Source organism: Silurus meridionalis, chromosome 16 (genome assembly GCF_014805685.1).
Source record: "Silurus meridionalis isolate SWU-2019-XX chromosome 16, ASM1480568v1, whole genome shotgun sequence".
NCBI lineage: Eukaryota > Metazoa > Chordata > Actinopteri > Siluriformes > Siluridae > Silurus > Silurus meridionalis.
In genome coordinates, this window is record NC_060899.1 from 3282730 (window position 1) to 3305125 (window position 22396).

The 22396-nt window shown below is 37.7% G+C and overlaps 1 protein-coding gene across 4 annotated transcripts; it reads left to right on the forward strand.

Annotated features, from left to right (window-relative positions):
• The first annotated feature begins 5633 nt into the window (after positions 1-5633).
• Positions 5634-21850, forward strand: LOC124399310 (polymeric immunoglobulin receptor-like). 4 transcript variants are annotated; one of them, XM_046870171.1, is made up of 7 exons: positions 5634-5767; positions 5887-6189; positions 18461-18790; positions 18901-18957; positions 20278-20376; positions 20501-20544; positions 21132-21850. In XM_046870171.1, the coding sequence occupies exons 1-7, from the start codon at positions 5728-5730 to the stop codon at positions 21222-21224; spliced, it is 966 nt and encodes a 321-aa protein (XP_046726127.1). In that variant the 5' UTR covers positions 5634-5727; the 3' UTR covers positions 21225-21850. The 4 variants fall into 4 exon arrangements, with proteins under 4 accessions (XP_046726127.1, XP_046726128.1, XP_046726130.1 ...); XM_046870172.1 differs by lacking the exon at positions 5887-6189 and adding an exon at positions 17968-18270; XM_046870174.1 differs by lacking the exons at positions 18461-18790; positions 18901-18957; positions 20278-20376; positions 20501-20544; positions 21132-21850 and adding exons at positions 6382-6711; positions 6818-6907; positions 7156-7254; positions 7366-7403; positions 7518-8058.
• The last annotated feature ends 546 nt before the right edge of the window (positions 21851-22396 follow it).

Sequence of the window (22396 nt, forward strand, 5' to 3'; positions counted from 1 at the left end):
CGCCTCCGAGCTCCTCCGACGGCGACCTCGCGCCTCCAAACTCCTCCGACGGCGACGTCTCGCCTCCGAACTCCTCCGACGGCGACCTCTTGCCTCCGAGCTCCTCCGACGGCGACCTCTCGCCTCCGAGCCCCTCCGACGGCGACCTCTCGCCTCCGAGCCCCTCCGACGGCGACCTCTCGCCTCCGAGCTCCTCCGACGGCGACGTCTCTCTCATGAGCTCCTCCGACGGCGACGTCTCGCCTCCGAGCTCCTCCGGCGGTGACGTCTCGCTCCTGAGCTCCTTGATGGCGGCGTCTCTCTCACGAGCTCCTTGATGGCGGCGTCTTACCCAAGAGCTCCTCCGGCGGCGACCTCTTGCCTCCGAGCTCCTCCGACGGCGACCTCTCGCCTCCGAGCCCCTCCGGCGGCGACCTCTCGCCTCCGAGCCCCTCCGGCGGCGACCTCTCGCCTCCGAGCTCCTCCGACGGCGGCGTCTCTCATGAGCTCCTCCGGCGGCGTCTCGCCTCCGAGCTCCTCCGACGGTGACGTCTCGCTCCTGAGCTCCTTCGATGGCGACGTCTCTCTCACGAGCTCCTTCGATGGCGACGTCTTACCCAAGAGCTCCTCCGACGAAGACGTCTCAGCCCCAAGTCTCCCGAAAGGCGAAGTCACGTCTCAGCGTTCCGCTCCAGGCGCTGTTTCGACTCCGGGTTCCTCTCCGGGTGACGTAACACCTCCGTGTCCTTTTTCGGGCGATGTCTCTCCGCAAGGTCCCTCGGAGGATGACAACACGCCTCTGAATTTCTCTGAACTCTTCATCACAGCTTGCAGCCCCGGCAAAGGCGTCACTTTCATCCTCCTCTCCACGGTGGTCGTCACTCGTCCTCTGAACACCGCTGAGGACGTTATTCTGCTCCCGGTCTACACTGGGCACATCTTCGCTACGGACATAACTCCGCTCCTGACCTCCTTGGTTGACACCCCTTCGGTCCAGGCCTCCACAGCGGGCGTCGATCCGCCCCTGGTTACAGCCGAGTGCGTCGCTCCGTCTCTGGTCTCTGCCGTGGAGGTCGCTCAGCCTCTGGACTCCGCTTGGTCCTTGTTCTACGCCGGAGCTGTTTCTCCACCTCTGGCCTCTGCTGAAGGCGTCAATCCGTCTCCAGTCTCTGCTAAGGGCGGTTCGGACCAGGTCCCTTTCGACCCTGGACGGACACCGGGATCCTCCTCTGAGTGCCCTGGCCCTCCAAGCATCTGTGGGTTTGGGGCGTCAGGCGCCGCCCCTCGGGGGTAATGTCAGGGATCCACCTGCCACGCCCCCTTTGGTGGCTCTCTATGCCTCCACTCTCCATAGAGCTCCAGGTTTAACCACGCACACCTGGAGCTCATCATCACTCATGCCTCCACTCCCTGAAGCTCCAGGTTTAACGAGGCACACCTGGGGTTCATCATCACTCCACCCTGCTTCTATATAAGCTCCTCATTCACTCCCAACCCCTGTTCGTTATTGAATGTGTTGGACACTACGTACTGTTCATGTTAGACTTCCCGTACTGCATGTTTTGGTGTTCCGGTTCTCTTACCGAACTCTACTTGTCCGTTCCATCCGGACTCCACTATCCCATCCCCGCTGCGCTTCACCTCCCCGTGCATCTCGGGTCAGCTAGCGCACCTCGGACTTTCTCAACCGTAGGACTGCCGTGTGCTTGTGCTTGTGTAGGTGTGTGTGTGCGCGTATGCGCGTCTGTGTGTGTGTGCTCGTGTCTCTTTCGCTCCCTCACCCTTGCTTTAAAACTCAAGCGAGCTGTACTCCGGCTTTCGCCTTCAGTTTCGCCCGCACCCTGACAGTAATGCCACGTGTTGTTATATTGCGTTTTTGTATTGTATTGATGGTTTCTATAATTGGGACGTGATAGTGGTGGTATTAAGAGGTGGATTAAGTCGGGTACGTCCCCACTAAAGGCCCAGGTACCAAATGTACGCCACTGGTAAATTGCACTGTTTTACTTTATTGACTGTGATAAACCTAAAGATTTTTGTCTTGCAGAAAGTTTACACAAATAAATCCCCTCCCACAATCTAAAGGGGAAGTGAAAAATTAACAGCGAAATGGATGTCAGTTCATCTCAGAACACCACCAAGAAGCAAGTCAGCTTTAACACATGGGTGGAGTAAGAAACAGCCAACAGCAGCATATCTTACATTAAAAAAAGCACAGAAATACTAAACAGCTTCCTTTATTTTAGTTATTTCATTTTCATGACAGAATTGCAGAAACAAAATGAAAAAACTTCCATATTTGTGTGGTGACCTGCAAACAACCCTCGTTCATCAGATTTGGATATTTTCTTAGAATATAGATAGATTTACACTCGGATGCCCACTGTAAAACATCCATAAACTACCAAGTGATTTCCAAGCACAAATTAAGAAAACTAAAGAATGAGAAAATACACTAGGAAATAAGTCAACAACTGAAAACTTGACTTTAAAAGAGACTAAAATATTTTTTGTTTGTTGCAGGTTGATTCTATTTTGTGTGTGTGTGTGTGTGTGTGTGTGTGTGTGTGTGTGTGTGTGTGTGTGTATATATATATATAGAGAGAGAGAGAGAGAGAGAGAGAGAGAGAGAGAGAGAGATAGATAGATAGATAGATAGATAGATAGATAGATAGATAGATAGATAGATAGATAGAGGTCATTCTGAAGTTTTCGTACAAATTATCTGAATCAGTGTGACGATCAGAAGTAACCTGAAATCAGAATTAAAAAAATAAGCGTCACTAAAATAAAACACACACACACACACACACAGAATTACTTACTGGTTTATTGTTTTCACTCTTGGATGAAGCAGCATAATCTGTAATTGTTTGCAAAATACATGAATCAGCTGAGTGTGTATGGGAAGAGGGGTTACAGATTTAAAGAGCTAAAAGTAAACCAAAATATATGTGTGTGTGTGTGTGTGTGTGTGTGTGTGTGTGTGTGTGTGTGTGTGTGTGTGTGTGTTCTATATTAGCGACGCTTATCTTTTTTTTTCTGCTTTCAGGTTACTTCTGAACGTCACACTGATCGTGAACTTCCCACTGGGTGACAGTAGAGACTTTTTAAACACTAAACAAACTTAATATTTCGATTCTAAAAAACAAAATAAAAAATTAAATTGAAGTGACCTGCATAACAATTAACGACATTATACATAAAAATAATAAATAACATATAACAATTTAATTACCTGTAAAATGTACAGCATTTATTTGATGAAAAATGTTATGGCAGATGCTTATTGCTGTTGTAACACTTTAGCTGCAGATTAGAGAGGAAACTTTTACTTTCACTGTTTCCTTTTATTCTAGCAGGATCATCCTATTATTATTTTTTACCCTGCGCAGGCATTTAAGTGTGAGCGGGCCATCAGAATCCCTTAAATTTTATATATTTTTTTCCATTAAAATGTATTAAATAATTACCAATTGCTAGTTATACAACACAAGTACAATATTTACTTTGTCTTGTAATCTAATGAACTGATGCAAAGAAAAGTTCATCCACTTCATCTACACATTATCTTAATTAAAAACTACAAAGGCCTGAGTTGTCTTCATGTTTTCACAGATATAAAACATAATTTAATTAAATTTCCTACACAGAGAGGCCAGTCAATGGCATAAATTGTTTAACATCAAATCAAATTATTTAGCAGTGAATGTATATTTAGCAGCAGGACTGTGGCCGACGGTTGTTTATTGAAAAGAGGTTAGCAAGTGAGGCGTGAATCTTTCCTGTGTCTGCAAGCTTATACAGTTTCCTGTGAAGTGAATGTGAGAATGTACGACCAGAGAAAAGCACCCAGCCTAATTTTAGCTCTACAATAGTTACGCATATAGTTATTAGAACACCGCACTGCAAATGCAAGCAATTCACTGGCTAATATTTTTATATATATTGGATTATTTCATATCCACACCATCACTTATAGTCCATTTAGAATGTAATTCAGATTGGCTGATTGAGCTACTAATACAAACAAGGGATTAAATTTGTTAAATGTGAAAATACAAACCAAGCAAATTATAAATACCAAATTCACGGTGAAACTAAAAGATTTCTTAGCTAAATGCCTGTAGCATTCCTAAAAAAATAAAATAAAATAAAATAAAAGGTCTAAAAAGACCAGAGACACTAAAAACTTTCTTTCGGCTTCTCGGGTCGCCACAGCGGATCATCCGCATGTTTGATGTTTTTACGCTGGATGCCCTTCCTAATGCAACCCTCCCCATTTATCCAGGCTTGGGACTGGCACTAAGGCTTGTGCAACCCTAATGGCTGGACTATATTTTCAAAATTATTGGGTCACCTGACCTTTCCTTATATGGTTCTTTTCCAAACTTTTACCACAAAGCTGTAGGCACTCAATTGTACAGGACGTCTTTAGATGCTCTATAATAAAATCTTGCAATTACTTGAACTTGGAAACCCAAACCTGTTCCAACATGGCGATGCCCCTGTGCACAAAGTGAGCTTCTTGAAGATCTGGTTTACATGCTTTTGATAGGAAAATCTTGAGTGGCCTGCTATAGAGCTCTGATCTCATCCATACTGAACACCTTTGCAAATAATTGAAACGCTGAGTGCACCCCTAAATTGTGCAATCACAATTTAAGAATTTTGCTCCATGAATAACATTGTTGGAGCTTTCTAGGTTTGTACACAAAGATTCATATTTGCATATAAAAAGTGAATCTCACTGGTATTGTGAGCACTGCGGGTTTCTAAACATTTTGTTTCTTGAAGCTGTTGCTGTAACCCAACAGATTGTGATTTGCCACTCGGAGGCTCGCTTACAGGTGACAGAACACGTAATTTTCACGTTTTTCACACCTTTGCTCGGACGGTCGGAGAGCACATTAGTCAGAGCTATCAAACCGCATCTGTAGCAAACTGCACAACTTTAAATATATTCATGTTTATTTAATAGCTGTTTTTTTATTCCACAATGACTGACAGAGGGGGAAAGAAAAATTGGTTGCAGATGCAATTAGGACATTTACAAGACAGACATTTGGGGAAAAAAACCTGGACATTGTGATGCAGTTACAGACAGTTAAAACAGTTCAAAACAATTGGTCAGCTTTTTTGTGAACCAAAGATACTTTTCTTCTTGATGGTTTTTATAGCCGTGGCCTCATAATGACAGGATTAAGAGGTGGATTGACATTATTGAATTAAAAACTGACAAAGGCATTAAATGTTTATGAGCAAACAATGTTCAGCCACAGGACTTATAAACATCTAAATGAATATATACTTGCATTAATTAAAAAGCAAAATAAAGTATAAATTGTAAATACCTGAGTTCTTTTCCTTGTACTTACAGTATGCAGTGTACAGTAGTGAAAGGATGTTTGGTTTGCGTTAGCTGAATGAGTAAAAGCTGCTTAGAATGATACACATTGGTCTCCTGTTGGTTTCACAGCTAGATTAATACAATACCATAACATGAATGATTGATGACAAACTTTTAACCCAATATTAGAAATATCTCAGTGTGAGTTTCATGCAGAGCTGCACCACTGACTAATGTGTTAATGTATTGAAAGAGGAAATGAAAGTACTGAAAACGGAGAGTGAGAAAGAAATGCATCAGACGACAAAGTAGAAGCAAAGATCCGAACTTTCCTCAGTGGGCAATCTTCAACAGAAGTAAAGGAGTAGCGGTGAATTGAAGCTGAATTTTATTCCAGAATGAAGATCCTCCTCATTTTTACCTTCTGCCTGGTCTCAGGTAGGATATTCTCTTTTAGTAACTGCATGTGAAATTATTTATTCTGGAATGTGAGAAACATGAGATTACAGTCATGAGTGATATATATATATATATATATATTTTTTTTTAATTGACAGGTCCAGTAACCTGCTCTGATGTGATCGGTTACTCAGGAGGAAGCGTCATTATAATCTCTAATATAAAGTGGTACACACATGATAGTAAATATATTTGTAAGGTGGAAGGAAACGACTGCAGTGATATAATACGTGCCGAAACCAAACGCCACCAAGTTCAAGATGGAAGGTTCATGTTGTACTCAAACACAGGCAAACATTTCTTAGTATTGATCAGAAAGCTGAAGCCACAGGATGCAGGAACTTACAGATTTGGATTGGGGAATCAGAACAACTCTACTGTGAACCTAAAAGTGTATAATAGTAAGTAAAATTTATTTTTTATTTTTCCATTACTAGTACAAATTATAAGATGTTATTATTACCTGCACAAAATTAAAGCATTAATAAATAATTATAGAGCTGTTATGTTTATAAATTGTGTTGTTATTTCACTTTTATTAAAAAAAATTTAATTTATTAAATTTTTTTATTTATTTTTTTTATAATTAACAGGTGCATTTTGTGGGGTGCCAAAAATACTGAATGCTTATCTTGGGCAGAATATAACCATCACCTGTAAATATCCGGGGGAGTATGAAAGTAACAACAAATATATTGACTCAGTGGACGATAACAATTTAATTAAAAACATTCTTAACACTAACACAAATTCTCAGAACGGCAGATTCTCCATTACTGATGACAAAAGTGCTAAAGTTCTCAGCGTGAACATCAGCAATGTGACAGAAACTGATGAAGTATTTTATTTACTTGGCGTGTGGAATGGAGACGGGGCAGTCAGATATTATACCTACTTTGCAGAGATTCAGCTTCACATTAAAGGTGAGATAAGATCAGAATTAAACAGGGCAATAGACATGTGTGTATGGATTTAAATTTTGTCTTAATCATGCCCTGAAATTTTGGAATTTCTATATTTTTAATATAGCATCAAGTACAACCATTCAACCAACAACAACAGGGTCCAACATGATGACATCATCATCACAGACAGAATTTCAATCTACAATGTGTTTCAGTAAGCAGCCACTTGTTCTACATAACTCATTGTAAATCATTCTGTATCCATGTTAAATGTGTTACAGTCAGGGATCAGGAACTGGGAATTCCAGGTTCGATTACAGGATGTTGCTGGCGTGACAAAAGGGACATAGAAAAAACAGCAGCCCTACAATAGCCATCAACACTACAAAAGATATATATTTTGGCCAGGAATTATTTGTTTGTTCTGTTTTTGTTCTGTTTTGTTTCTGTTTCTCTCTCCAGGTTCCTCTGCCTTCATCAGTGTGTGTATCTGTGCGGCTCTGCTGCTGATTGGAGGATTTGCCCTGATGATCTACAAACTGAGACGACAGAAAACGCAAGGTTAAACACACACACACACACACACACACACACACACACACACACACACACACACACACACACACAAGCACACACACACGGCTGATTAATGTCTTTTGCATACAATTACAGATTATGCTGCTTCATCCAAGAGTGAAAACAACAAACCAGTAAGTAACTCTCTGTGTGTGTATGTGTGTGTGTGTGTGTGTGTGTGTGTGTGTGTGTGTGTGTGTGTGTGCTCTGTATTAGTGACGCTTATCTTTTTTTTATTCTGCTTTCAGGTTACTTCTAATCGTCACACTGATTCAGATAATTTGTACGAAAACTTCAGAATGACTTGAATCTGAGTATACAAACTATTTCATTGTGCCCTGTTTCAGCTCTTGAACTCTGCTGATCTTTATGTTCTGAGATGCATCATCTCTCATCTATCTATCTATCTATCTATCTATCTATCTATCTATCTATCTATCTATCTATCTATCTATCTATCTATCTATCTATCTATTTAGGTAATTCTTTATCCATTATGGTGCTAATGTTATATTATTACAGTTAAATAATACTGATCACAAATCCACATTTGCAGTTTCTAAAGAATTCTTCTCTCTCTCTCTCTCTCTCTCTCTCTCTCTCTCTCTCTCTCTCTCTCTCTTTCATTAAAAACCATGCTGATAACATGGAATACATTTTTTGCTGTGATCTCATTCAATATAATAATGTATACATCTGCTACGACAACAAATTTCTCCTTTGTTTTCTTTTGCTCTTCATATATGTATATAAAACACAATAAAAATATTTCAGTCTTTTTTGAAGTCAGGTAATTTCTCATTCTTTATTTTTCTTTGTTTGGCTTTTATTTTAGCCTAAAAAAAAATCATTTGTGCTGAAATACAGTGGGCATCCGAGTGTAAAGCTTTCTATAGTCTAAGAAAATATCCAAATCTGATGAACGAGGTTTTTGCAGGTCACCACACAAATATGGAAGTTTTTTTTTTTTTCATTTCTTCAATTCTGTAATGAAAATGAAATAACTAAAATAAAGGAAGCTGTTTAGTATTTCTGTGCTTTTTAATGTAAGATATGCTGCTGTTGTCTGTTTCTTGCTCCTCCCATGTGTTAAAGCTGACTTGCTTCTTGGTGTTGTTCTGAGATGAACTGACATCCAATTCGCTTTTAATTTTTCACTTCCCCTTTAGATTTTGGGAGGGGATTTATTTGTATAAACTTATACACAAAAAAATATACACACCCATCAACAAGCACACAATCTTTAGGTTGATCTCAGCCAATACAATAAAACAGTGCAATTTACAGTAGCAGGATCTAAAATTTAACTTTGTACAGCATTTCCTGAGTGGCATAACCAAGTGGCTGAGTGGAAACACAACAGAAAGTAATTGAAAACAATTGTGGTTAGATAAGTTGGGGAATTTTAACGTCCTCTAATTTACAGTTTACAACCCCAGTTACAAGGAAGTTGTGACATTGTGTAAAGTGTAAATAAAAACAGAATGCAATGATTTGCAAATCTCATAAACCCAAATTCTTGAGCTCATTAATGCAAAGAAGCATGAACATGATGTAAAAACACCGGCATCCTCTCTGATCTGAAAACTGTTCTGTGGCCAGACAAATTGAAAGAAAGATGGAAATCAGACACATATGGGACAACATTCCTCTATCACCTGGTCTCCTTACTTCCTAGATGTATATAGACAAAATACATGATGATACAGTAATAAATATTGCCCTGTTCCAAATAGTTTTACATCAATTGCAGCCATAAAATCCATAATGACATTTTTCCCCTTAAAATTGTATCTATTCTCAGTTTATTTTTTTGTGAATTTGTATTTAGGAGATTTGAAAATCATTGCATTCTGTTTTTATTTACATTTTATATTTAAAATGTGTACACCTTTAGGGAGTTTCTTGACATGTCATAGCTGTTTTGGTGGCACATGGGGACTAAAATTATATGTATTTGGTTTCATGGTTTCCAATCCAATTTAAATTCACCATCACTGAAAATTATTATTATGCTAATTAACAGTAAATAAATAATGCATACACTACACTAATTACATGCTGACTTTTTTTAGTTTTGAAAAAATGTTTTTACCTGTAAAATACTTGCGTTTCACGTTTCCAACCAGCAGATGGCGCCATAGTGTTCCAGCGCTCCTTGTTTCCACCTGCTTTATCAGCCCAGAGTGTGTTTAAGATTCTATTTTGTGCCTGTTTGTTGTAATGTGTGGACTGGTTTCCTGATATTGTTTATTTTTATTTAATTTATTTTTTTTTTTTTTAGTCTTCTGTCTTTTCTCCAGTTGCCCAGTGTTAGTCATTGCTTAGCTGCTTAGTCTCTGTGCTCTGATAAAGAAGCTGTTCAGCCTCCGTGTCCTGCTGGGGATGCTTCTCTTCCCACCTACCCTGCAGAGGGCTGCAGCTGAATCCTGGCCTCGCCAAGTGCATCATTTCCGCACTGAAAAAACCCTCATCATGTGTGTCGCTTAGACTGTTTATTTGGCTGAGGGAGTAGTTTCCCCCTTAGATTCTGCCTTAAACTTTATTTCCCTTGAATGCTTTGTGATTATGTTGCTCATGTGGACCCACATGAAGTAGACAACTACTTTACTGCCTGCCCAGGATCTGCTGAAACCAAAATGCCAAAATTTTAAAAGTAATTTCTTGTTTTTTTAATCACCCTGTAAGTGTATATGTGACCAAATCAATTGTATTTCTTGTCAGCAATTGTGGAATGAAAAACAGCTATTAAATCTGATTGGAAAGAAAATATAACCTGAAATTACACTCGGTTCTGCTGCTACTAGCTCTTGCAACTTATTAGTATTTAGTTGAGCTTGAGTGTGTTTTTTTTATTTTGTATATCCTCATGTTGTTAATGTGGGTTTCCTCATAGTTCTCTAGTTTCTATCAACTGTATATAAAAAAAAAAACGAAGAAACAAACAAAAAAAAGCATTCATATAGGCCTATTGGTGATGTCTTACCACATAAACACACCACAAGCTTCATCTTCTTGTGCTACCTAGTTTAGTTCAGGACATTTCTCCCCTTCTGGCCTGGCTGAGGACAACTGTCTGTCTTCCTGCTCTTCTGAAGATTTTGCTCTGCATTTTTGCTCGCTGACAAATGACAAAACAAAAAACAACGGAACGTTGTATTGTCAAATATAAAATATATGCAATGAGCATTTTTTTAGTTTTTAGAATGTACATGCTTTGTTATATAAAAAAACATTGTAGCAGCTTCCTGTAATACTTCGTCAAGGCAAGTGAGTGCAAATGACAGATAAACAAAAACCCTTATTGTTTATTTATTTATAATAATAATAATAATAATAATAATAATAATAATAATAAAAAGATGAAGGCAGAATAGCGTTTGAGTGTTGATGCAATGCAGGGTTCAGTCCCAGTAAACCCCTGAACATGACTTACATCACTAAAAATTGTAAGTATTAAGGCCTGTGTTGTCTTCATGATTAAATCAAGTCATCACACACACACACACAGACACACAGACACACACACACACACACACACACACACACACACACACACACACACACACACACAGACACACACACACATACACATGTATATTGGGGAATTGTTTCCTAAGATACCACAGGTTTTTTTTATCATTTGTAAGAGTGTTTTTATGTTCTTTTTACTTTTTCTGTTCTAGAAAATGTTCGTCACTGACAAGAAAAAAACTGAAAAAAATAAACGTATCGATGAATGAAAGAATAAACAAATGAATAAATAAATACATGCAAAGGTTAATAACTGTATAGCTGAGTAAATAAACAAATAAAGAAAAACAAACAAATAAAGCAACAAATACAAAATGAGTGAACAAATTAACAAAGATGAAAAAAAAACCTAATAATATCAAATCAATATAAAGAATAATTAAGTTACTTGCAGATTTGAACCACTGATAAATTTAGCATTGAAAGAATAGAGGAAATGACAAGTAAAAAAAAAATAAAACATCTGACCAAAAAGTAGAAGTGATGATTAGCGTAACGACCAGTGGAAGTCGCATCAGTGGGTTAGACACACACAAACACAAACACACACACACACACACACACACACACACACACACACACACACAGATTTTAACTGTAATAAACAGTGATTTAAGAAACTGTGCAATGTTTGTGCACAGGATCAAGACCTTCATCCAGGAGACACCCTGAGGCCTTTAACAAAGTGAGTCTCCAGTGTCAGTGTTTTGTAACAATAAGAGATGAAGCTGTAACCTCAACACACATGAGTTTACACTTTTTTTTACACTTTTTTTTTTTTACTTAAATGACTGGAAATGATTGGAGGCTAATTTGAACCCATTTACATATTTATAATATGCTTCATTAGCATGTTTTTAATAAGTACAAATTTTGGTTTAAAAATGTAATCAAGTAAAAAAAAATACATATTTATTTTTTATAATACTGAAGTAAATATAAAATAAAAATATGCACAGCCGCATGTTTCAGCAATACAGAGACAGCTAGACAGAAGCAGAAACAAACAAAGAATAAAATAAAAAAAAACAGAGAGAATCCAACAAAGTAACTGCTGAATAATGAAGTGAATACTGCAAATATAAAAATAATATTTTACCAGTGATGATGTTTGAGTGTGTGTAAAAGAGAGAGAGAGAGAGAGAGAGAGAGAGAGAGAGAGAGAGAGAGAGAGAGAGAGAGAGATGAATCTTTAAAATCACTGCACTAAAAACGTCATTTCGATTCACTTCTCTGATTTTAGGCTCATTCTGATCCTGGGAATAATCAGGCTGATTATGAGTGTCTGGATCCAGAAACACAGCTCACCCCTGTTTTTTTTTTGTTGCCTATCATATTTCTTTATTATAATTTTATCTTTTTATCTGCTTTTTATGTATGAAAGCATAAAACCTTTAAATAAACCTTTCAACTTTCAAAACATTTACATTTGTCTCAGTTGCCACAAACTTCAGTGATTGTGAAAATGAGTTTATTTCATAATTAGACTGTATGGTTACTGCAAAGACATCACAAAAATTATATAAAATCACAAAATTATATGGAATTAAATGATATTTGGAAAAATAAAACACGCTGTTTCTGTTTTTGCAGGATGCACTGTGTGTCCTTCCCACTAGGTGGCAGTAAAGACCTTTAATACAACAAACAGATTTTAATATTTTGATTCTAAGAATAAAACAACAGAAGTTCAATCCAAACTACAGTGGAACCCGGTTATCTCGCCCTCGGTTATCTCGACAACCCTATTAAGTCGACGTTTTTATAGTGGAACCGTCAAATTCTCGCTTTTTCTAAGCATTTTTAATCGGTTATGTCGACTTTTTTTATGTCACCGAACCCTGATATCTCGAGCACAAGGGGAAAATTAGAAATTTTAACGTCAGTTATGTCGATCGGCACTGTGCAGCCGCAGAAGAACTCGTGAAAGTGGCGGAAAAATCAAACCTTACAGATACTACAGGTGTTTGTATTGTATACTGGTGAATCTCCGCTGTTAGTAAGTGCACATATGCATTTTTTTGTTAAATGTTATGCGATGAACGGGAGCTCGGCGCTCGGCTTCAACTCCTTACCGAGCGCGCGCGCGTCGCTCCTTACCGAGAGAGCCGTGCTCCTTACCGAGAGAGCCGTGCTCCTTACCGAGAGAGCCGTGCTCCTTACCGAGAGAGCCGTGCTCCTTACCGAGAGAGCCGTGCTCCTTACCGAGAGAGCCGTGCTCCTTACCGAGAGCCGTGCTCCTTACCGAGAGAGCCGTGCTCCTTACCGGCGCCGCGGCGAGCAGGGTAAGGAGCACGGCTCTCTCGGTAAGGAGCACGGCTCTCGGTAAGGAGTTGAAGCCGGAGCTTCAGAGAAAGCGGCCGAAAGCACCTGCCACGCCCCTTCGGCCGTTCACGTTTGAGACTTTTCTGTCCCCGTTTTGGTTTCGGGTTCGGTTTTGGATCTTCGGGGTTTTCCGGCTTCGCGCCGTGCCGCGGTCGCGGTATTTTTAATTTCCTATTTTCCATTCACAAACTCTCTCTCTCTCTCTCTCTCTCTCTCTCTCTCTCTCTCTCTCTCTCTCTCTCTCTCTCTCTCTCTCTCTCGCTTGGCTTATCTCCCCTCGGCATCGCGGACGTAAGTTTTTCCGGACACTTTGCTTTGTGTGTTTGTGCGGATTACTTCAGCCTGATGGTCATAAGTTTTCAGAACCTTAGTTACTGTTTATTTTTCTTTTTTTCCACATGTGGACTAAATGTGAGACGGCACAGCCGCTGTGTTTTGTTGTTAACAAACGTATGTACATTTTTATAGCATGCCTTCATCAACCAAATCGCGGCAACGCTGTTGTGTAAAAAACCCTTCAAAACACGTGCATGCACATTCTCATTTATTAACGCACATCATGTACATAAAGAAATTTCAAGCACGTTAATATATTGCCGCCATTTTGATTTTCGTTTATCTCGATCATCGGTTACCTCGATGCTTTTTGGCGACCCCCTAGGACATCGACATAACCGGGTTCCACTGTATTATACATAAAAATAATAAATAACATTATAACAATTTAAATACCTGTACAGTACAGTATTTATTTGATGAAAAATGTTATGGCAGATGCTTATTGCTTTCATAACACTTTATCTGCAGTTTAGAGAGGAATCTTTTACTTCCACTGTTTTCTTTTTTCTAACAGGATCATCCTATTATAATTTTTAACCCTGTGCAGGCATTTAAGTGTGAGCAGGCCATCAGAACCGCATACATTTTATATATTTTTTCCACGAATATGTATTAAATAATTACCAATAATTAATAATTACCAAGTTTTTATATTGTAAATAATCAGTTAAAATTGTTCTTAGTTTGTTTTATCTGTAGCCAGAGTTCTCACCTGTTTATAGGTAAGTAGGTAAATGAGGTTATATACTGTTACATCGAATTTAACAGTGTGAATGTTAATGTGATATATAGATACACTGGCTACAGAAATACCCCCTTACAAGCCCATTTCACCCTTCATTTTGTAAAGGGGTTTGTTTAATTTAGAAACTACTATTTTGAGATTTCTATGTCCATTTTGAACTACACAACCACCCCCCCCCACACACACAAACTGTTAACACAAAAGTAGCTCAGTAAATTTTAAAATTAAATAATTTTTTTTTTACTTTACTTATATCTAAGTAAAAATTTAATTAAAGTAAGAGTACTTATACTTGAGTAGAATATTATATTACTTTTTTCACCACTGCTTACAGCGACCAGGTAAATAAATAACATTATAACTACCAATCAGACATAACATTATGACCACCTGCCTAATATTGTGTTAGTCTCCTTTTGCTGCCAAAATGGTTCTGACCCTTCAAAGATCAACAGCATGAACTTCTTCAGCAGTTTAAACTACAGGAGCTCGTCTGTTGGATTGAACGACACAGACCAGCCTTCGCTCCTCAGGTGCATCAAAGATCCTTGGCCGCTCACAACCCTTTCGCAGGTTCACCACTGTTCCTTATTAGAAGCACATTTGACAGATACTCACCACTGCAGAGCAGGAACATCCCACAAGAGCTGCAGTTTTGGAGATGCTCTGACCCAGTCGTCATCGACATCACAATTTGGCCCTCTTTAAACTCACTCAAATCTGTACGCTTGCCCATTTTTCCTGCTTCTAACATGTCAAATTTGAGGACAATATGTTTACTTGCTGCTTCATATATCCCACCCACTAACAGGTACCATGATCAAGAGATAATCAGTGTTATTTACCCACCCATCCTAATGTTATATCACAATGTTGGGCCTGGTCAGTGTATGCTTAGTTGCTCTATTTACCTTTAGGTAGAATTTCCTTGTTAAAATCTTTATAATAATAATAATAAAATTATTGAATTATATTTTGTTTTCTTCTGTAATATCAAATACAAATCACTGTCCATTATCAAGTAAAATGTATGTACCAGTACACTTAATATTCATGAAGAAATTAATTAAATATTACTTGATTATAATTAATATTTTTTAAGTAATTAAATGAAGCCATTTAATTTTTTATGTTTTTAAGAGCACCACTAAACATTAAATTGCTAGTAATACAACACAAGTACAATATTTACTTTGTCTTGTCATCTAATGAACTGATGCAAAGAAAAGTTATACTCCACTGTGTTATGCGGAGAAATGGAGGCGGAAGCCGAAACGCCAGCAAACAGAGTTTTAATATAAAGAAAAGGCAAAGCCAACCCAAAACACTCACACCGGATACGGAGAGTCACAAACGCGCGTGGGAAGGCGCACTGTATCTACACACCTTGTAACATTATTTTAATTAAAAAAACTATAAAGGCCTGAGTTGTCTTTCTGTCTTCACAGATATAAAACATATTAATTTCCTACACAGAGAGGCCAGTCAATGGCATAAATTGTTTAATATCAAATTATTTAGCAGTTTTTCAGTGAATGTATATTTAGCAGCAGGACTGTGGCCAACCGCCAATTAGTGAAAAGAGGTTAGCCACAAAGTTGTGAATCTTTCCTGTGTCTGCAAGCTTATACAGTTCCTTATGAAGTGAGCGTGAGAATGTATGACCAGAGAACAGCACCCATCTGTATTTTAGCTCTACACTAGTTACACATATAGTTAATAAAACACCACACTGCAAATGCAAGCAATTCACTGGCTAATATTTTTATATTTACTGGATTATTTCATATCCACACCATCACTTCCAGTCCAGTTAGAATGTAATTCGGATTGGCTGATTGAGCTACTAATACAAACAAGGGATTATTTTGTTAAATGTGAAAATACAAACCAAGCAAATTATAAATACCTAATTTTACTTCAAGGTGAGACTAAAAGATTTCTTAGCTAAAGCCTGTAGCTTTCATAAAAAATAAAAATAAAAAGGTCTAAATAGATCAGATACTATATTTTCAAAAGTATTGGGTCACCTGACATTTCCTACTACATGTGGTTATTTTCCAAACTGTTACCACAAAGCTGGAGGCACTCAATTGTACAGGACGTCTTTAGATGCTCTATAATAAAATCTTGCATTCACTTAAACTTGGAAACCCAAACCTGTTCCAGCATGGTGATGCCCCTGTGCACAAAGTGAGCTACATGAAGATCTGGTTTACATGCTTTCTCATCCCTAACGTTTGGGAATAACTGGAACACTGACTGCACCCCAGGTCTCTTTACCTACATCAGAACCTGCCTTTCGTAACACCCTTGTGGCTGATGAACACAAATATCCATAAGCACACTCCAAAATCTAATGGAACATCTTCGCAGAAGAGTGGAGGGAATTATAATAGCAAATTGGTGGATCACTGACAATAGTGTATATAATATCATATATATATATATTTAAGAATATATTTGTACATATATATATATATATATATATATATATATATATATATATATATATATATATATATATACTGTATATATGTAGAATGTGCAATCACAAATTAATTTTTCTCAATGAATAACATTGTTGAAGCTTTCTAAGTTTGTACACAAAGATTAATATTTGCAGAAGGAAAGTGAATCTCACTGGTATTGTGAGCACTGCGGGTTTATAAAGTTTTTGTTTATTGAAGCTGTTGCTGTAACCAAACAGATTGTGATTTGCCACTCGGAGGCTCGCTTACAGGTGACAGAACACGTAATTTTCACGTTTTTCACACCTTTGCTCGGACGGTCAGAGAGCGCATTAGTCAGAGCTATCAAACCGCATCTGTAGCAAACTGCACAACTTTAAATATATTCATGTTTATTTAATAGCTGTTTTTTTATTCCACAATGACTGACAGAGGAGAAAAAAACTTTTTTGGTTGCAGATGCAATTGGGACATTTACAAGACAGACATTTGGAAAAAAAAAAACCCTGGAGGCAAAGTCAGTTAAAACAGTTCAAAACAATTGGTCAGCTTTTTTGTGAACCATTGATAGTTTTCTTTTTGATGGTTTTTATAGCCCTGGCCCCATAAAAACAGGATTAAGAGGTGGATTGACATTATTGAATTAAAAACTGACAAAGGAAGTTTATGTTGCAACAATGTTTATGAGTAAACAATGTTCAGCCACAGGACTTATAAACCTCTGAATGAAAATATACTTGCATTAATTTAAAAAAACAAAATAAAGTATATATTATAAATGCCTGAGTTCTTTTCTTGTACTTACAGTATGCAGTGTACAGTAGTGAAAGTATGTTTGGTTTGCGTTAGCTGAATGATACACATTGGTCTCCTGTTAGTTTCACAGCTAGATTAATAAAATACCATAACAAACTTTTTACACAATATTTACAAATATATCAGTGTGAGTTTCATGCAGAGCTGAACCACTGACTAATGTGTTAATGTATTAAAAGAGGAAATGAGAGAACTAAAAATGAAGAGTGAGAAATAAATGCATCAGACCACAAAGTAGAAGCAAAGACCAGTAGAACTTTCCTCAGTGGGCAAACTTCAACAGAAGTAAAGGAGTAGAGGTGAACTGAAGCTGAATTTTATTCCAGAATGAAGATCCTCCTCATTTTTACCCTCTGCCTGGTCTCAGGTAGGATATTCTCTTTTAGTAACTGCATGTGAAATTATTTATTCTGGAATGTGAGAAACATGAGAATACAGTCATAAGTGAGATTTGTTTTTGATTGACAGGTCCAGTAACCTGCTCTGATGTGATCGGTTATTCAGGAGGCAGCGTCATTATATTCTCTAATATAAACTGGAACACACATGATAGTAAATATATTTGTAAGGTGGAAGAAAATGACTGCAGTGATATAATACGTGCCGACACCAAACGCAGCAAAGTTCAAGATGGAAGATTCATGTTATATTCAAACTCAGACAATCTCTTCTTAGTATTGATCAGAAAGCTGAAGCCACAGGATGCAGGAACTTATAGATTCGGATTGGGGAATCAGAACAACTCTACTGTGAACCTAAAAGTGTATAATAGTAAGTAAAATTCTAATCTTTTTGTTCATTACTAGTACAAACCATAAGAAACCACCACGAACCACAAGTTTTTATTATTACCTACGTGAAATTTAAGCAGTATTAAATAATTATAGCGCTTGTATGTTTATTACACATCTATTAAATGAACTGCAATTTATTTATTTTTCTTGTTTTGTATAATTAACAGGTGGATCTTGTGAGGTGCCAAAAATAATGAACACTTATCTTGGACAGAATATAGCCATCACCTGTAACTATCCAGGGCAGTATGAGAAAAACTACAAATATTTTGACTCAGTGAATTTTGACAGTAAAATTAACACCATTCTTGATACTGACACAAAATCTCAGAACGGCAGATTCTCCATTTCTGATGACAAAAGTGCTAAAGTTCTAAGCGTGAACATCAGCAATGTGACAGAAACTGATGAAGTATTTTATTTACTTGGCGTGTATAATGGAGATGGGGCAGTCAGATACTGGTCCTTCTTTGCAGAGATTCAGCTAAACATTAAAGGTGAGAAAATATCAGAACTAAACATGGCAATAAACGTATGTATTGGTTCAAAACTTTGTCTCAATCATGCCCTGGAATTTTGGAATTTCTATATTACCCTGTTGTTAAAGGGTCCAACATGATGACATCATCATCACAGACAGAAATCCAATCTACAGTGTGTTTCAGTAAGCAGCCACTTGTTCTACATAACTCATTGTATATCATTCTGTATCCATGTTCAATGTGTTACAGTCAGGGATCAGTGTGTTACAGTCAGGGATCAGTGTGTTACAGTCATGAGATCAGTGTGTTACAGTCAGGGATCAGTGCGTTACAGTCAGGAGATCAGTGTGTCACAGTCAGGGATCAGTGTGTTACAGTCAGGGATCAGTGTGTTACAGTCATGAGATCAGTGTGTTACAGTCAGGGATCAGTGTGTTACAGTCAGAGATCAGTGTGTTACAGTCAGGGATCAGTGTGTTACAGTCAGGAGATCAGTGTGTTACAGTCATGAGATCAGTGTGTCACAGTCAGGGATCAGTGTGTCACAGTCAGGGGATCAGTGTGTTACAGTCATGAGATCAGTGTGTTACAGTCAGGGATCAGTGTGTTACAGTCAGGAGATCAGTGTGTCACAATCAGGGATCAGTGTGTTACAGTCAGGAGATCAGTGTGTTACAGTCAGGGATCAGTGTGTTACAGTCATGAGATCAGTGTGTTACAGTCAGGGATCAGTGCGTTACAGTCAGGAGATCAGTGTGTCACAGTCAGGGATCAGTGTGTTACAGTCAGGGATCAGTGTGTTACAGTCATGAGATCAGTGTGTTACAGTCAGGGATCAGTGTGTTACAGTCAGGAGATCAGTGTGTCACAATCAGGGATCAGTGTGTTACAGTCAGGAGATCAGTGTGTTACAGTCAGGGATCAGTGTGTTACAGTCATGAGATCAGTGTGTTACAGTCAGGGATCAGTGTGTTACAGTCATGAGATCAGTGTGTTACAGTCAGGAGAACAGTGTGTTACAGTCAGGGATCAGTGTGTTACAGTCAGGAGATCAGTGTGTCACAGTCAGGGGATCAGTGTGTTATAGTCATGAGATCAGTGTGTTACAGTCAGGGATCAGTGTGTTACAGTCAGGGGATCAGTGTGTTACAGTCAGGAGAACAGTGTGTTACAGTCAGGAGATCAGTGTGTTACAGTCAGGAGAACAGTGTGTTACAGTCAGGAGATCAGTGTGTTACAGTCTGGAGATCAGTGTGTTACAGTCAGGGATCAGTGTGTTACAGTCAGGGATCAGTGTGTTACAGTCAGGGATCAGGAACTGGGAAATCCAGGTTTGATTTCAGGATGTTTTACAGGATGTTGCTAGTGTGCCAAAAGGGAGCTAGAACAAAACAACAGCCCTACAATAGACATCAACATTACAAAAAAATATATATTTTGGCTAAGAATGATGTTTTTTTTGTTCTGTTTTTGTTCTGTTTTGTTTCTGTTTCTCTCTCCAGGTTCCTCTGCCTTCATCAGTGTGTGTATCTGTGCGGTTTTGCTGCTGATTGGAGGATTTGCCCTGATTATCTACAAACTGAGACGCCAGAAAACGCAAGGTTAAACACACACACACACACACACACACACACACACACACACACACACACACACACACACACACACACAGAGTTTAACTGTAATAAACAGTGATTTAAGAAACTGTGCTATTTTTCCTCACAGGTTCAAGAACCTCATCCAGGAGGCACCCTGAGGCCTTTAACAAAGTGAGTCTCCAGTGTCAGTGTTTTGTAACAATAAGAGGTGAAGCTGTAACCTCAACACACATGAGTTTACACTTTTTTTACTTAACTGACTGAAAACTTAACTAAAAAAATTACTGGAATGAATGGAAACTTAACTCAAATAAATTGGAGCTCAACATGCTAAACTGAAATGATTGGAGTCTAAACTGAACCCATTTACATATTTATAATATGCTTCATTAGCATGTTTTTAATAAGTAAAACCTTTATTTGAAAAGTTAACCAAGTTAAATAAAGATAAATATTTAATTTTTATAACACCAAAGTATAAATATGTAAATAAAATATGCACAGCCGCATGTTTCAGCAATACAGAGACAGCCAGACAGAAGCAGAAACAAACAAAGAATAAAATGAAAAATACAGAGAGAATCCAACAAAGTAACTGCTGAATAATGAAGTGAACACTGCAAATATAAAAATAATATTTTACCAGTGATGATGTTTGAGTGTGTGTAAAGAGAGAGAGAGAGAGAGAGAGAGAGAGAGATGAATCTTTAAAATCACTGCACTAAAAATGTCATTTCGATTTACTTCTCTGATTTTAGGCTCATTCTGATCCTGGGAATAATCAGGCTGATTATGAGTGTCTGGATCCAGAAACACAGCTCACCTCTGTTTATGACACTATTCAGGTTTAAGTGAGTCCTGATGATACAATCCAAATCGAGGCAAGAATTTGTCAGGATTTATTTTCATGCAACAGCACAATCTGCCATGTGTTAATCCGTACTCTATTTCGGTCTTCTGAAAATCTTTCTTCATTACGTAACATGTAGATTTGATATGCAAATGACAAGTGAATATGCAAATTAGTTTTAATGACTAGCTTCCTTTTGTGCTTGCATTAACCACTGAAAATCTGAATCTCAGTTTAATAACAGCACAATATGAATTAAAATGTAAATACTGCAACATCATAACTTCCTTAATTGCTTTGAGAGCACACAGAATTTATTTATTTTTTTTGCATTTATTAATTACATTAAAATACAGTTTACCTGAACCTCTTGTACACAGAATTTACATATAACTTCTTTTTTATACAAACAACACAGACATTTTGTCTCAAAAATGCATTGCTGTGCAAAAGATTTAAACACTCATGAAAAAATGCTGCAAAGTCCGAATGCTTTAAAAAGTTGAAGTTAATAACCGTGTTTCAACCTACATATAAAACTGATTATCATCAGCACCTGCTTGGTATAATTAGTTAATCACACACCTGACACTGATCCTACGAAAAGTGTAAGAATTAAAAGTTGAAGGTCACACCAAATATTGATTTCATTTAGATTTTTATTCTGTTTGTTTACTTTCTATTTTTTTAAATTATGAAAAATAATCAAACACTTATTTTTTAAAGCAATCTCACTTCAAGTCATTTTTTTCACAACTGCCTGAAATCTCTGAACAGAATTGTATGTCTGCTAAATGAATGCAAAAGAAATGTGTTTTTTTTTCTTGTCCTTAAATGTTTCTGTATTTCTGCATTAGAAAGTATAGTTTCTGATGCAAATTTTGTGTTACGATATTTTTATTTTACTGTATTTAAATTTCATGAATATATATTTATTAAAGTGTGTTTATTTAAATGAGTAATAATTGGGAATTTAACTGCTGTATGTGCATCTTTCAGGGTTACACAGTGTGAATGTGGCACTAAGTAAAAATAAGGCTGTTCATATCCGTGTATCTTTAGAAAAGAATTCAAGAACACCTGTTTATATATTACTGATCCTACTGTACATTTATTTGTGTTTATGACAATTATGTAATGGCTTCTAATGACATGGAGCCTTCAATTTCTATG

Coding starts and splice junctions, on each gene's coding strand:
- LOC124399310 (XM_046870171.1), top strand. CDS start 5,728: ATGAAGATCCTCCTCATTTTTACCTTCTGCCTGGTCTCAG. Junction 5,768..5,886: donor TACCTTCTGCCTGGTCTCAG/GTAGGATATTCT, acceptor TTTAATTGACAG/GTCCAGTAACCTGCTCTGAT. Junction 20,545..21,131: donor ACCCTGAGGCCTTTAACAAA/GTGAGTCTCCAG, acceptor CTCTGATTTTAG/GCTCATTCTGATCCTGGGAA.